Source organism: Taeniopygia guttata, chromosome 11, assembly GCF_048771995.1.
Source record: "Taeniopygia guttata chromosome 11, bTaeGut7.mat, whole genome shotgun sequence".
NCBI lineage: Eukaryota > Metazoa > Chordata > Aves > Passeriformes > Estrildidae > Taeniopygia > Taeniopygia guttata.
Window position 1 is genome coordinate 19,634,162 of NC_133036.1, and position 13,192 is coordinate 19,647,353.

The window sequence follows — 13,192 nt, forward strand, 5'->3', positions numbered from 1 at the left end:
AAAACAGTTGCTTTCAACTATCAGGCTGCTTACCTTAAAGAGGAGGGTTTCTCCCCACCAGAATAACCAGTTGTTTAACTGTCAGCCTGGTCTTAACTTGAGATTTCTTGCAAAGATTTTGCCTGTGGACCAATAATTTGTAGTTTAAAAGGTTCTCTTACCTTAATCCTTTTAAATTTGGAGGTGAATATGTATTTTTTTTTCCCCCAAAAGCCCAGCATTTCAGGTGAAGAGTGGTAGCTGTCCCTAAAGAAATAACTTGAGTGGAGTTGAGCTGGTTAAGCTTTTTTAGGTTTCCCTGTTGTGGTTTGTTTTGGGTTTTTTGGGTTTTTTTTTTTTTTTTTTTTTTAATTAATCTTTCTTGTCTGCTTCCTGGAATAGCCAGCAGAATTACGGAGCTCTGGACAGCTGGCAAAAATCTACCCAAGTCCAAGGCTGATAGAGTTTGGCAGGATCCCAGCACTACAGCCTACTTCTCGAAGTTTTACCCTCTTCAACAAAGATTTCATCCCTAGAGACTTCAGGATAGAGATTGTAAGTATCTGTAGGGCTGTTTTCCAGGGAAATTGACTGGTCAGTAGGTGCCGTGACTTGGTTTTTATATGCAAGATTTCCATATTGCCCTGTGTGAGAGGAGGCAAGATACTCCAATATTCCATCTGAGCGAGGCAAGAGGAACCTGGCTCTGGAGTGGTGTTAGCTGGGGCACCCCTCAGTGAAATCAGTTGCAGAGATATTGGAGCAGAATTTAGTCTGGATTGTGTTGACAAGTTTTCCCTTAATTTTATCTTTTGTCTTTAGCTCTGATATCAAGAGAAACCTGTGGTCCTTTGCTCCCCAGAGAACGTGGATTTCCCTATGGTTTCCCTGTTCTATCTGCATTTGCTTTGTGCCAAACTGCTGTTCATAGTAGAGAGCAGGGTGCGGGGTCTGTCCTCAGACTGCTCGTGGGGAGGCAATTTTCACACCTCCTGTGGGTCAGGCCAGCTGGGCTGTCCACAGAAAGACGTGTGGGGGCTGTGCACCCCCGCAGCCTGTGATCTCTGTGCCATTGAAGAGCATCTTTGGGCACCAGCTGCAGAGAAAGGCAGTTTAATATTGGAGGCTGCACAGGGCAGAAGGAGCTGGGGCCGCTCCCCTGGCAGGGGGAGCAGGGCTGGTGCAGCCAGGAGGGGCCTGGGGCTGGGTGGGATGTTTGCTGGATGGGGAGATCCATGAGGGGCTTGAGGTTTGTTTTTCTTCATGCTGGGTGTGCTGGACTTGTGGGGTTGGTTAAAACCTGATACTAAGGACTTGTTTGTGGCTGTGGGTAAAGCATTAGGCCATGTGGGAGAGTCTAGCCACAGCCTCCTGGGCCAAGGAGGAGGGGCATGAATTTTCTTCTTGCTGCTATTCCCGCTGTTTGGGGGATAAATGTAACCTCAAAGTGAGGGATTTTTCCAGGACAGCTTTCTCTAACTCCACAACAGAATTCTGCTTTCAGCCTCTGCAGGGAGCAATGCACCTTGGCTGGGTGGTCGTGGTGTGTAAAGGATGGGTTTCACATGCTGGTAGCAGGGAGCTGTGTCTGCACAGCTGTGCTGGTGCAAGGCCTTTCCTCCCTTCTTTGGGCAGCTTCCAGCTCTTTCACCCAATCTGCGAAATCCATGAAAAAACCAGATGATAAGAGTTTTAGGCAAGAGTGAGCCATGCCCACAGAGCACGTGTTGTCCAGTTTTCTTTCTGCTTCCTGCTTTCCTGCTCTGCTCTTACTATTTGGAGGTGACTTTTCCAAAGCAGAGGACACTGGGGCACCTCTCTACAGCTGATGATTGGTGGGAAGTGAGGGCTTGAGTCATTTAGGGGATGTTGAGAAGCACTGATAGCCCCTTGGGAAAGAATAGTTTGGTGCTGGGGATTTGCACAACTGGTTTTGCAGAGATATTCTTCAGGCTCTCAGCAGTATCCTCCAGCTGTGTGGTTTCTGGAGTGGGATTTGAGCAGTCCTCGCTTCCTCTGGCCTTGAGCCTTTGTGAGAAGCCAGGAGAGAGAAAGCAGCTTTCCTTGGCACACACTCCAGAGAAAGACTGGGGAAGGAACACTCTCCTGAGGATAAGTGTCCCCTGGGTTGGGCAAAACTGGGTTAATTAGGTGTGTCTGTTAAAGGAGGGGAAAAGACAGGTTGTATGAGCTCTGCTGTTGCCCAATACTCTATTTTAGGGATTTTAAGCCTTTATGATTTTTATCATCCCTTCTTTAGTCTTTTTTTCCACAGGACATCAGAGTGTATGGTTCCCATCTTAAATGCATATTATGCTTGTCTTACAGCCTCGCAAACCCCATTGTTACGCCGTTGAACCCAGAGAAGGAGTGATCCCCGCTTGGGGTGAGGTGCCTGTGACTGTCACAGCAACCCTGGATGACACTGGACTCTTTGCTAGCGTTATCCAGCTGTTCATTGGGGACAGCCTTTGGACTGCCTGTGGGCTGGTGGCTTTGGGCACTGGCACCACAATTGTCATAGACAAACCATTTGCCCCAGAGCTCAACCTGGGATACCAATTCAGGTAGGAGATCTCTCCACTCCCACCTCTCCTCCTGTCTCAACAAGGAGCTGTTTTGCTGTAGTCCTTCAGGCAAGGTCTTCAGTGTCCAAAGCCCTGACTCCTTCCCTGAAGGCAGAGAGATTCCTTTAGAAACATGTGATGGCCAGTTGAGAGTTGTTAGTCATCCTCAAAAGCCGCTGTCAGAGAAGCAAGTTGCTAAATTGCCATTGAATTGTCTTTAGTTCTAGTGTCTTGATTATTACTTGATCAAGTGAGGATATAAATGTCAGCAGGACAGTGAATAATGATCATGTGATGATGGCAGGCTCACAAAAGGTTCCTGAAATGGTGCCCGGATGAGGTGGTCCCTCTGTGTGGCTGAGGGACCAAGGGAAGATGTCATCACACCAAAATGGCATGCAGGGGCCCCGGGAACAAAGAGACAGGAGGGTGACAATTCCCACCAGGAAGGCAGGAGCCCACAGAGCAGTCCCAGAGGCAGATGGAAACTCTCTGGTTTGTGTGGGGTCTGCACCGCCACTTCCTCACGCTGTTCATGGGCTCTGCTGCTGCCCTGCTCTGCCCAGAACCTCGCTCAATTCTTTAATGCCAGCAGAGTTTGCAAAGTTCACTTCCAAACAGTTTCTAATTGCAAAATGAAGTTTCTACAAATGGCTGCCAGTGCAAAACCAAGGCTGCTACCAACGAGAGAGGCTCTGCTTCCCTGGTTTCCTCTCCTGGAGCAGGCAGACAGTTTTTATCAGCTTGCTGGGATCATCCAGAAACTGCCTCTGAGCCAGCTTTTAGGAATGCCTGCAATCATACCCCCACACACAAAGTCCCCAAGTGCAGGATCTCAAAGATTCCGTTACAGTTTTGGGCACAGATTAATACAAAATACAGCAACCGTATGAATCACCCCAGAACAAACATTTTGGAGGAAAACACCATGCCCTGTTAGCCTCGCCTGGAAAATGCTGCATTACCATTATAAACATATTTCCCTTTGCAATAATGACATCAGAAGGGCAGCTTATCAGACACTATTTCTGGTCCACATTGAGAGCTGGAAATGAAGACCTTCTCCAAGCTATTAACACCTCAGGTTGCTCACTGGGAGCAATCTGATGACCAGGGAAATATCTACTCCCATGCTATTTTCCATCCTACCTTCTATTCTAGCCACGTTCCCTGTATTCATCGGTTCAAAGTGACAAACAGGGGCCACCATTTCCATCAGCTCTTCTGGAGCGTGGGATGCTACAGCCCACCTGCGGAGGGGGGCCAGGGCATCTCAGCCCTCAGTAGCCCCAAAGATGATTCCCAGAGCCCCAAACGTGCCGCCCCCATGTTTGCGCTGGAGCCACCGTTGATGAAACTGCAGCCAGGCGAGTCTGTGGACATGGTGCTGCGAGGCTTCTCCTGCGTCGCACAGGTGAGGTCCCCGCCACGGGCTGAGCCTGGGGAACCATCAGATCCCCTCCCCTGGGCTTGCTCCACAGTCCCGCGACGTTAGCCTGGGGAATTGAGCAGGGGCCTTCACTTAAAACTGGTTTAAGACCACACGTTTCTGTGGCAGCACCAGTTGCTTTCCCTGCTGGCCACCCCCAGACCAGCTAAGGCTTTATTGTGATTCTACAGCTACCAAAACGCAGTGCTGATCCCAAAGTAGGGGTGGAAGGAAATATTGCTCTTTTGGGGCAAACAGCGTTGCACGCTTAGTCAGCAAAGAAGGGCAGACAAATAAGTTACACTTAGATTAGGAGCCCAAAAAGAAAGTGAATTAAACAAGTGCCAAGTGGTTATTGGGGTGCAGTGTTGCAGACAATTGAACACAGAATAAACAAGCTGCATCACAGGAAGAAAAGGGGGCAATGACCATAACTCTGTGGCAGGAATGAGGCCCATGGTGGGCGCTGAGCCAGTGCAGGGCATTTGCAGGGTGCCCTGCCACCACCCACTGGTGACAAGTAACTCTTTCATGCAGGAGGTGCAGGATTATGTGATGTGTGAAGCTGTCAGAGGGATAGCCGGCAGGAAAGAGAAGATAATAGAAACAGTCCTTACCTGCAAATATATTGATCCCTCCATAGAAATATCAGCCAGACAATTCTCTTTCCATGTGGAGAAGGTAAGTCTCGGGATTGCATCCTGGCATTTAACAGCATGGATGAGGGGGCTGTGTGCTTGTGTTAAAGCTCCTCTTTACCTTTCCTGAGGCACTCTATAAAGTAAGTTACAATGCTTTTAGAGGTGAGACTGGTTATTAACTTCCCCAAAGTAAAATTGCAGTTACAGCTGCACTGCCAAGGGGGATCGTGGCCACTTCCAGAGAAAGGCCAGTTTCTTTGCTCACTGTAAAGGGAGGCTTTTGAGGATCCTCCAAGGCACGATGATGTCTGTACACCGATGCTGTAAGGAAGCTGGGAAAAATGGAGATGCCTGTGAATTCCTCAGGCTGACAAGGAAAAACCCATCATCTCCTGTGTCTCTTTGCCTTCTCTGCTGTTGGCATGGATGCTTTATGGTACAACCATATGGTACAGCTCTGTGCATTTCCCTAAGCCTCACCTGCTTCAGAGGACCCCCATGTCCCTGTTGAGGCAGGACGGGAATGAGAAGACTGACTCAGAAGGCTGCTGAGAGTAAAACTCCCATTTATTCAAAATGCACTGCTCTTTTATACAGGGCTCTGTGAGGACCAATTCCATTGGTCCTGAAGTGGAAACAACCCACACCATTGGTGCAGAGTGCCTGATGCACAGTGATAGAACTTAACTATAAACAATGTGAACAACAAGAGAGATAAAGAATTATTTACATTCTTCCCCAGCTCTTTCCCAGGCTTCTGCCTGGCTAGAAACTCTCCGCTTCTCTCTTTGACTGCATCTGAGACCCACACCCCCAGACATCCTGCAGCTGCAGTGATGATAACACTGAAGCACAGCAGGTGCCCTTTAGTCTCTGGATTCCAACTCCAGCATCATCTTTCCCTCTCCTGCAAGTTGTCTGAAAAAGAGACGACGTTTCATCCTTTGGTTTCTGCAGTTTTGGGCCTCTCCTCTGGTTCCCAGGCTTCCACTGAAGTACAGAATCCCCCATGGAACAGGCAGTTCAGATGTAATTAGAAGCTTTTTAGCTCTACCTGATTCTGCCTGGGTTCTGCTCCATGCCACACACACAAACTGATTTATTGCATGCTATGGCACAGCACCTGTTTGATGTCAGCACATCCAGAAGTAGTTTCCCAAAGTCTCTGGTTTCTCTAAACCATGCAAGAAGCCCAGCACAATGCATAGACAGGAAAAAAGAGCCTAGGCTTTTATGAGGCTGCTAGAGCCAATAAGGTTGTGAGAAATGACTGTATGTGAGTGAAGACCATCTAGTGCTGTTCTGCCCAATAGAAGGACGAAACTGGAGACAAATGGTCTGGAGTCACTTTCTGCTTTAGATTTTGTTGAAGCAGCCACCTCCTCTCAGGGACATATTCCCTCATCTGTACGTGGGAGTGTTTCCCTGTCCCCCAGAGGATGCTGTGGTTTCTAAAGATGAGAAGCATCTTTAAAGAAAAACCTCCTGGAAGAGTAGAAACAAATAGAAAGGGTAAATAGAAATGTATGCGTTTCTGGGGCTGAAAAATGTGAGATGCAGCAGAAGCAGGAGGAGGTCTGTGGCTGGTTGAGGCTGTTTTTCCTTGTCTCCTGTTTCCATAGAAACCCAGTGATGTCCTGACTCGGCAGTACCAACCTTTGGCTTTAAAAAACACCTGCCTGCTGCCACTGGACCTTATGCTGGATGTGGAGCAGCCATTCTTGGTCTGTGATGAGGACCAGCTGCCCCTCCCAGATGACCAGGTGAGCAGCCCTGGACTCCTGCAGTGGGGTCTGAAGAGGAGGGATGTGGTGGTGCCTTTCTGGTGCCTTTCAAGGGAGCTCCTTGAGTCGAGAAGTTCATTCTGCAGCACCAGCAGTGAGCTGGCCTGAGCTGCATCAGCGGAGCTGCTGAAGGAATCAAAATTTTACCTGAATTGAGAAGATCCATCCTGGCTTTAAGGCACAGGGAGAAGGGAGCAGGCAACTGGGTCTGGGCAAGCCATGCAGTAAAGGTGTCTCGTGGAAAGCATGCCAGCTCTGCAGCAGCCACCCCCTTGTATTGGGGCTGAGCACAGAAATGGCCTGAGGGAATCCTGGACTAGACTGTGGTGCCTACAGAGCCCTGCTGTAAAGAAATGAACCATGAACTGAGAAGCCTAAGCTGGGGTCACTTTGAACATTTACGGTTTTGTGCTGTCAGACCTTGGGACGTCATCCCACAGGTGATTAATTACTGTTCGTGTCCTTGCAGCCCGTGACAGTGGATGTAGGGGAGACCTGTCATCTCTACATCGCATTTGACCCAGCTTATGAACTGGATTTTAAGAGCTGGAAAAAAGAGAAGGTTCTGAAGATAGGCATGGTCAGGGGCTATCCTTTTGTGGAGCATATCACCCTTCGGGGAGAAGTCCACTTCCCAAATCTCCAAATCCAGCCCAGCACCCTGGAGTTTGGCTGCATCATGGCTGGCACTGAAGAAGTGCGTTCTCTGGAGATCACCAACTGCAGCCCACTTCCTGTCAAGTACCACTGGTCATTCCATTCAGACAACCAGGTGAACAAGTTGAGGTATGTGCACCTTTGTCCTCTCCCTGAAGCTCTTCTTGCTGGTGTCCTGTTTGTACTTGGCAAAGAACAAAGCTGTTGGCCTAGGATCTGGCAAATAACACTGACCAGCCATGGTCAGGCTGGATGCTCAGGGAATAGGTTTTCCAGGAGTTTGGTGCTGCGTAGCCCCCACAGTGATTTCCCCTGGGAAGGAAAGCTGGGGTGAAAGCTGCTTTCTCAGACCTCTGTGGCCTGAGGCAATGTCCACCTTGATGAAAGGCTCCTAGTGCCAGCTCCCACAGTGCTGCTGGAGGCCCTTTTGGCCCCTCTGCTTTGGGATGGGTCCTCTCTGCAGGAACTGCTCTCTGCTCCTTGCCTCCCTCCCTTGCATTGTGCTGCAGGATGCCCAGAAAGTCCCAACACCAGAGAAAAGCTACCTGGTGCCTGGGCTGATGCTGAATATCTTGTTACCTTCCCTTTCCTTCTTTGCTGGGACAACTCCTTTACTGCCAGGATGATTTCCCTCCCAGGGGTCAGCTTTCAGTGGACACCTTGGATTCTTCACTCCCTTTTTTTGTGGACACTTGTTACTTATTTTGACTTTTCCACCCTGCAACATGTACATTATGGGTTCTGTTCTGCTTGACATCAGGACTTGTTCATCACATCATTTCCTATCCCTGCCTTCCAGAGAGTTTCTACTTTAGGGTGAAAAATGTCGTTGTCTGGTCCTGAGAAGTTGCCTCAAACCATTCATTCAACTAAAGACAGTGGAATAAATGATTAGGGGATCTCTTGGGGGTTATGATGAAAGAGCCCCTCATCCAGAAACGAAACCCAGCCTTAGGTAACAAGCTACAAAGCTAAAGGCAGTGATTCTTTGGGGAGCAGGTCATTACAGGACCTGAATGCCTGTCTGGGAATGGAGAATCCAGGTCGTGTTTGACTGTGTGGGGAGCACTTGCAGCTCATCAGGGTGACAGGCAGGCACGGCTTGACTGTGTCCCTCACGTGGCATCAGAAACACAAGCAGAGTTACCCTAGGCACCTGCTTCAATTTAAAATGGGGAATGTGACCTGAGTCACCTGGGAGTGTTGGAAAATGTCAACCAACCCCCCCCAACACTGTCAGGGAAACGTTCCTGATAAATACCTGGTGGAGCCGCAGAGGTTCTGGTTGTGGGCACTGTGGGGGGGCTGTGCTGGCTCGTCTGTGGCCAGGTCTGCCCCTCAGTGCCTCAGATCTCACCTTTTTGCTTTCCTTCCCTGTCTTTTCCTCTCCCACTGTGCTTTTTGCATCCCCACAAGATGTTAATCCCTATCCTCTCTAGTTCCTCAATGTAAGCAATTGCAGCTGCTGTACCACTGCTACCTCAGTGTCATCCCTGGGCTGCCTATAGAGGCCTAATCCAGCCTGGACTGGGAAGGGCTGGATCAAACCATTTCCCAGTTCAGCGTGCCAGCACCCTGGTCAGGGGCTGCATCCTGAGCAGGAGCTGCTTGTGCAGGTGTCCCTCCCTCCTTCCCACTGCAGGTCCCTGTTCATAGTTATGTTGTTTTCCAGATCTGAGCTTTACCTACCTAAATTCAAACCTCAGCCACCAAAGGAGAAGAGAACCCATATGGATTCCTTGGCATCTCAAATGAGACGCTTCAAGATTAGAAATGTGGAGGAGGCAGACATAGCCCTGAAAGAATCGCGGGATCTTGCCCAGTCTGTAGGAGCAGAGGTAGATTTTCTTGTACACCTAGTGCTTGTGCTGCCTCCCCAGCCTGCCACCAACCAGTCATGCTCGTGCTGACCTCTCTTTTTGCTGCCCTGTTGTCCTGTGCTCTGAAAGTTGGCCAGGCAGCAGGGCCGGTGGCTGGACGTGGGGTGTGTGAGAGAGAGAAATAGGAGAGTTTTTCTTGGAGAAGCACGCTCAGATCCTACAGGCCTGTGTTGAGTGTGCGATTTTTTTGCTTTGTTTTCTTCACAATGTGAGATAAGGCTTTTATCTGCATCATCATGGTAAGACCTCCAGCTTCCTTCCCAGAGCAAGCTGTGATGAGTCCTGAGCTCCATGTACCCTTTTCCCAGCCCAGCCAGACTACCTGTTTCCAGGTGTCTGCTCTCACCCAAGAGCTGCTATTGCACTGGTGGCCCTGAAGCTGTCTTACAAACCGAGACTTTGCAAAGTGTCTGTCTCTTCCTCCTAGCATAGAAAATGGCTTGTTTTTCAGGTGCCACCACAAACTCGTGCAGGGTATTACACCCCACTAGGGTTGACGGGATTCAGGTGCTCCAGGGACGTACCGCACACTCCCCTTGAAGCGGAGGAGGTAAGAGGGAATCTGTCTCACTTGCCCATTGCCAGCGTGGCAAGCAGGGCTGTAGCTCCCAGTCCCACTGGTGGCCCCCAGCACTGCCCACAGAGGGGCCTCACGTCCCTCCAGGCCCATACAAAGTGCTGCTGAACCAACTGGGTGTTGGCGGGGCCGTGCAGGACATGTTGTAGGGCTGCCCAAGGACGCTGTGCAGCACCTATAGAGGGCATTGCTCCCCTTGGAACTCATCAGGTGGTCCATAGGAAATTTTTGCGGGACCTTTTGCTGAGGCACCTTGAGAAAGCAGCATTTAAATCAAAGAGAGGGGAAAAACCTCAGAAGTCAGATTAGCTGGGCCGGAGTCCTTCCCTGAGCTCCAAGACCTCTCACTCTGAGTCTTCCCTTTTTCTAAAAGCAGTAAGAAATGATTTTTAAAGGCATTAGAGAGAATAAGTTGTGCATCAGAGAGAATTTCTGCTACCAGGAGACATCCCAGTTCCCTTTAATGTAATGTATTAATTCATGCATTGATCCCTGAGCATGGGAGAAGATTTTCCCCATGGTCCCTCCATTAGTCAGTGGCACAGATGCAGGATGAGATTAGGGTGATTGTGGCCATGTTTGTGCAGCAGCTACAGCTGCACTTTGGTCCAAGATGCTCTTCTGCACCCATTTCCATGCTCAACACCTCAATCTCTCTTGTCCTCCAGGCTTTCAGTATTGTGCCAGTTTCAGGTGTGCTGCAGCCAGGAGGGAGCCAGCAGGTCTCCTTCACCTTCTTTGGCCACCTCAACGCCATCTCCAATGTCACGGCGTTGTGCCACGTGGAGGGAGGCCCCACCTACGAGGTGATGGTGACTGGGGAGGCCTCACGTGTCAGCTACTCCCTGAGCCTCCGGGAGATCAACTGTGGCTCTCAGGTACCACACATGTCCCCTGGTGATGCAGCCCACCAGAGGCCAGGCTAGCTCTTGAAACTCCGGCACTGCCAGGCATGGGGAACCGCCTTGGTGTGAGGATTTGCCAGAGACAGAAGCTTTAGAGCCACTTGCTCTGCAGTGCCAGATACAAGCCACAACAGGGACCAGGCGAAGGAGAAAGGAGGAGGCTCTCTGTCTTAAGACTCCACAGGGAAGATTTTATTTCAAGTGAAAGGAGCAATGCAAAAGAGCCCTCCCTGCTGCATGGGTTTTTATACTGCTGCAACTTACAGGGAGGTTGCTAGCAGTTGTCCAGTGGGGAGTCTTCAGGGGAGGAATAAAGGGAATACATCATTTCTTTGGGATAGGGCAGGGGGAGGAAGGCTAAAGTCACATGGGCCAATGGGGCATCCAAGTTTAGGGGAATTCCAAAGGGGTGTTGCAGCTGGGGATTGGCCCAAACTAAGAAGTGGCACAGGTTTGGGAATAAGGGGCTTGGTTGCCTTGACAGGCAGGGAAAAGAGCTGGAACAAGGGGTGGGGAATGGCATGAAGGACAACATTGAGGCAGGGTAAAAATGAGGAATGAACCAACTTGGGGAGAACATGGAGGTGCAACAGAGCAAATAATTTGACAATAAACTAATACACAGGAACTGCAACACCCTGGCACAGCTCCTTGCCTTGGGATCACAGCCAGCAGGTTCCTGCCCACCTCGGTCCAGGGCTCCCTTCCCTTCCCAGCCTCTTTGTTGGCCCTGGGGCCTGGAAGTACAAGCTTTGAGGGACACATCTGGCATCCAAGCTGGTTTAAAATGGCCATCTCCAACCCTCTCCAAAATGTTGGGAGTGCCTCTTTTTCAGGGTACCTAAGACTGCCTCCTGAGGAAGGCAGGGTCCCAGGGGGTGCTCTGAGGGGCATGTCCCCGAGACATCCTTCTGCTGATCCACTCTTAAAGCCTGACCTCCACGGAGATGCTCTTGTCTAAAGCTCTTGCTTAATCCACACAACAGTCAAGGGAAGAAGTTGGGCTTCCAGTCACTGTATTTGGGGAGACTGTCCCAGAATAATCCCCACTTCACTCTTTTTCAGTTGAAAGCCCACAGATATTTCCAGCTGCTGGCCCTGTCTGTGTTGCCCTGTGTGACTCCCTTGTTGCATGTATGTTGCTTGCCAATACTTGCATGCAGGTGCCTTTTCTCCTGCAATGCCTCAGTGCTGTCTCTGTTTCTCCTGGCTGTTGGTGACCCCTCAGAGTGCAGAGGGCCTGTGTCCCCCGGTTCATTTATTGCTGGCCCTCACATGGTTGTTACCACACCGCTGTGTGCTGCCAGAGCTCCCTGGTCCTGTGCAGGTGCCCTGTGCCTGGGGGTTGCCCAGGTTCCCAAGTGCCCTTATCTCCTCCCTGGTCCCTGCTCCCATGATGTGTCTGCCCAGGAGAGAGGAAGGAGATTCCCAGCAGCAGGCCTGGGTCTGTAACTTCCCGCTCCTGTGCCTTCTCTCCAGATATTTAATGAAATTGGTCACAGCACGGTCACCCTGGTGAACACTGGCAAGATTGAGTTCATCTGGATGCTAAAACCCAGCACTGCAGCCCAGCATCTGCCTGGTGTGTTTCTGGTCAATCCCACCACTGTAAGTAGCACAAGTGACTGACCCCAGCCCTGTGCCAGGTGGCCCAGGAGAGTGTTAAAAGGAAAAAAGAGGGTGGTGGGGGTGGGGGGGAAGGGGGAGAAAAGTCAGAGGGGAAAACCCCAAACCCAGCCATGAGAGAGACAGAGCTTGTAAGCAATTTCTGCTGGGGGCAGAGGAGGTCAAACAAAAGCTCTCCTGATAGACTCCCCCAGGCCTTGGCTGATGGGTGGTTCTGCTGTCACACTGGCGGGAGGCACAAGTGTTGGTCACTGTCCCGCTGTAAGGGAAGGACAGGAGAAATCTTTTTGGTAGATTTCTCAGATGAAAATAAGGCACAAACGCAGCAAGTGTTATATCTGAAAACTGATTATTGATAAAGAAAGGGTATGGTCACGACCAGAAGGGGATAGAAAAAAGAGCAGGGGGAGAAAATGAGAAACGGAGAGAGCAACAGAGGACAGGGACAGAGCGCTACCGCTAGAATGCGGGGCCGCTCTGTTGGGTCCTGCTCGGCAGATGGAGAGAGTGTGCTGCCAGCAGCACCGAGCGTGCGGTGCAGGGGCTCCATCCGCAGCGGCAGCGGGGGCGGCTGTCCCGGGGCTGTGGCCATTCCAGGCTCCATCCCCAGCGGCAGCAGGGGCGGCTGTCCCGGGGCTATGGCCATTCCAGGCTCCATCCCCAGCGGCAGCGGGGACGGCTGTCCCGGGGCTATGGCCATTCCAGGCTCCATCCCCAGCGGCAGCAGGGGCGGCTGTCCCGGGGCTGCGGCCGGGCCGGGCTCAGCAGCTGCGGCTTGTCACTTGTCGCGGTCGGGGCACGGTGGCTGCTCCCTCGGGGAGGCAGCGGAGCATTAGGTTGCCGTGGCGAGCGGGGAAGCGGCGACAGCAGCGTAGACAGACGGGGAAGAAGTGGCTCTGCAGGGAGCCGGACCCTCCAGGTGCTCTCAGCCCAACAAAAATACAAAAAATGGCAGGGAAAACCTGGCAGTGTTAACTGCTTTTATATGCTAAGATTCCTCCCATAACTCAGCCCTTTTAGGAAGACGGTCAGACGGGCAAAATTGTTAGAAGATTGGTCAGACAGGCAAAAATTTCCTGGGCTTTGGGGTCTGTCTGCCTCCAAGGGGGAGGTCTCTTGCAGCCCCCCAGACACAGCCTGCCTGCAT

The 13,192-nt window shown here is 51.0% G+C and overlaps 1 protein-coding gene across 2 annotated transcripts in view; it reads left to right on the forward strand.

The window, feature by feature from the left end:
- LOC100218634 (hydrocephalus-inducing protein homolog) overlaps positions 1-13,192 on the forward strand; it is a 70,968-nt gene that overhangs the window by 26,007 nt on the left and 31,769 nt on the right. For both annotated transcript variants that reach the window (XM_072934337.1, XM_030282322.4), the window contains exons 17-26: positions 382-534; positions 2,308-2,546; positions 3,708-3,960; positions 4,513-4,656; positions 6,239-6,379; positions 6,870-7,186; positions 8,730-8,895; positions 9,389-9,487; positions 10,183-10,392; positions 11,899-12,027. In XM_072934337.1, coding sequence (XP_072790438.1) covers positions 382-534; positions 2,308-2,546; positions 3,708-3,960; positions 4,513-4,656; positions 6,239-6,379; positions 6,870-7,186; positions 8,730-8,895; positions 9,389-9,487; positions 10,183-10,392; positions 11,899-12,027 — 1,851 coding nt within the window. The remainder of the gene's footprint in view (positions 1-381; positions 535-2,307; positions 2,547-3,707; positions 3,961-4,512; positions 4,657-6,238; positions 6,380-6,869; positions 7,187-8,729; positions 8,896-9,388; positions 9,488-10,182; positions 10,393-11,898; positions 12,028-13,192) is intronic.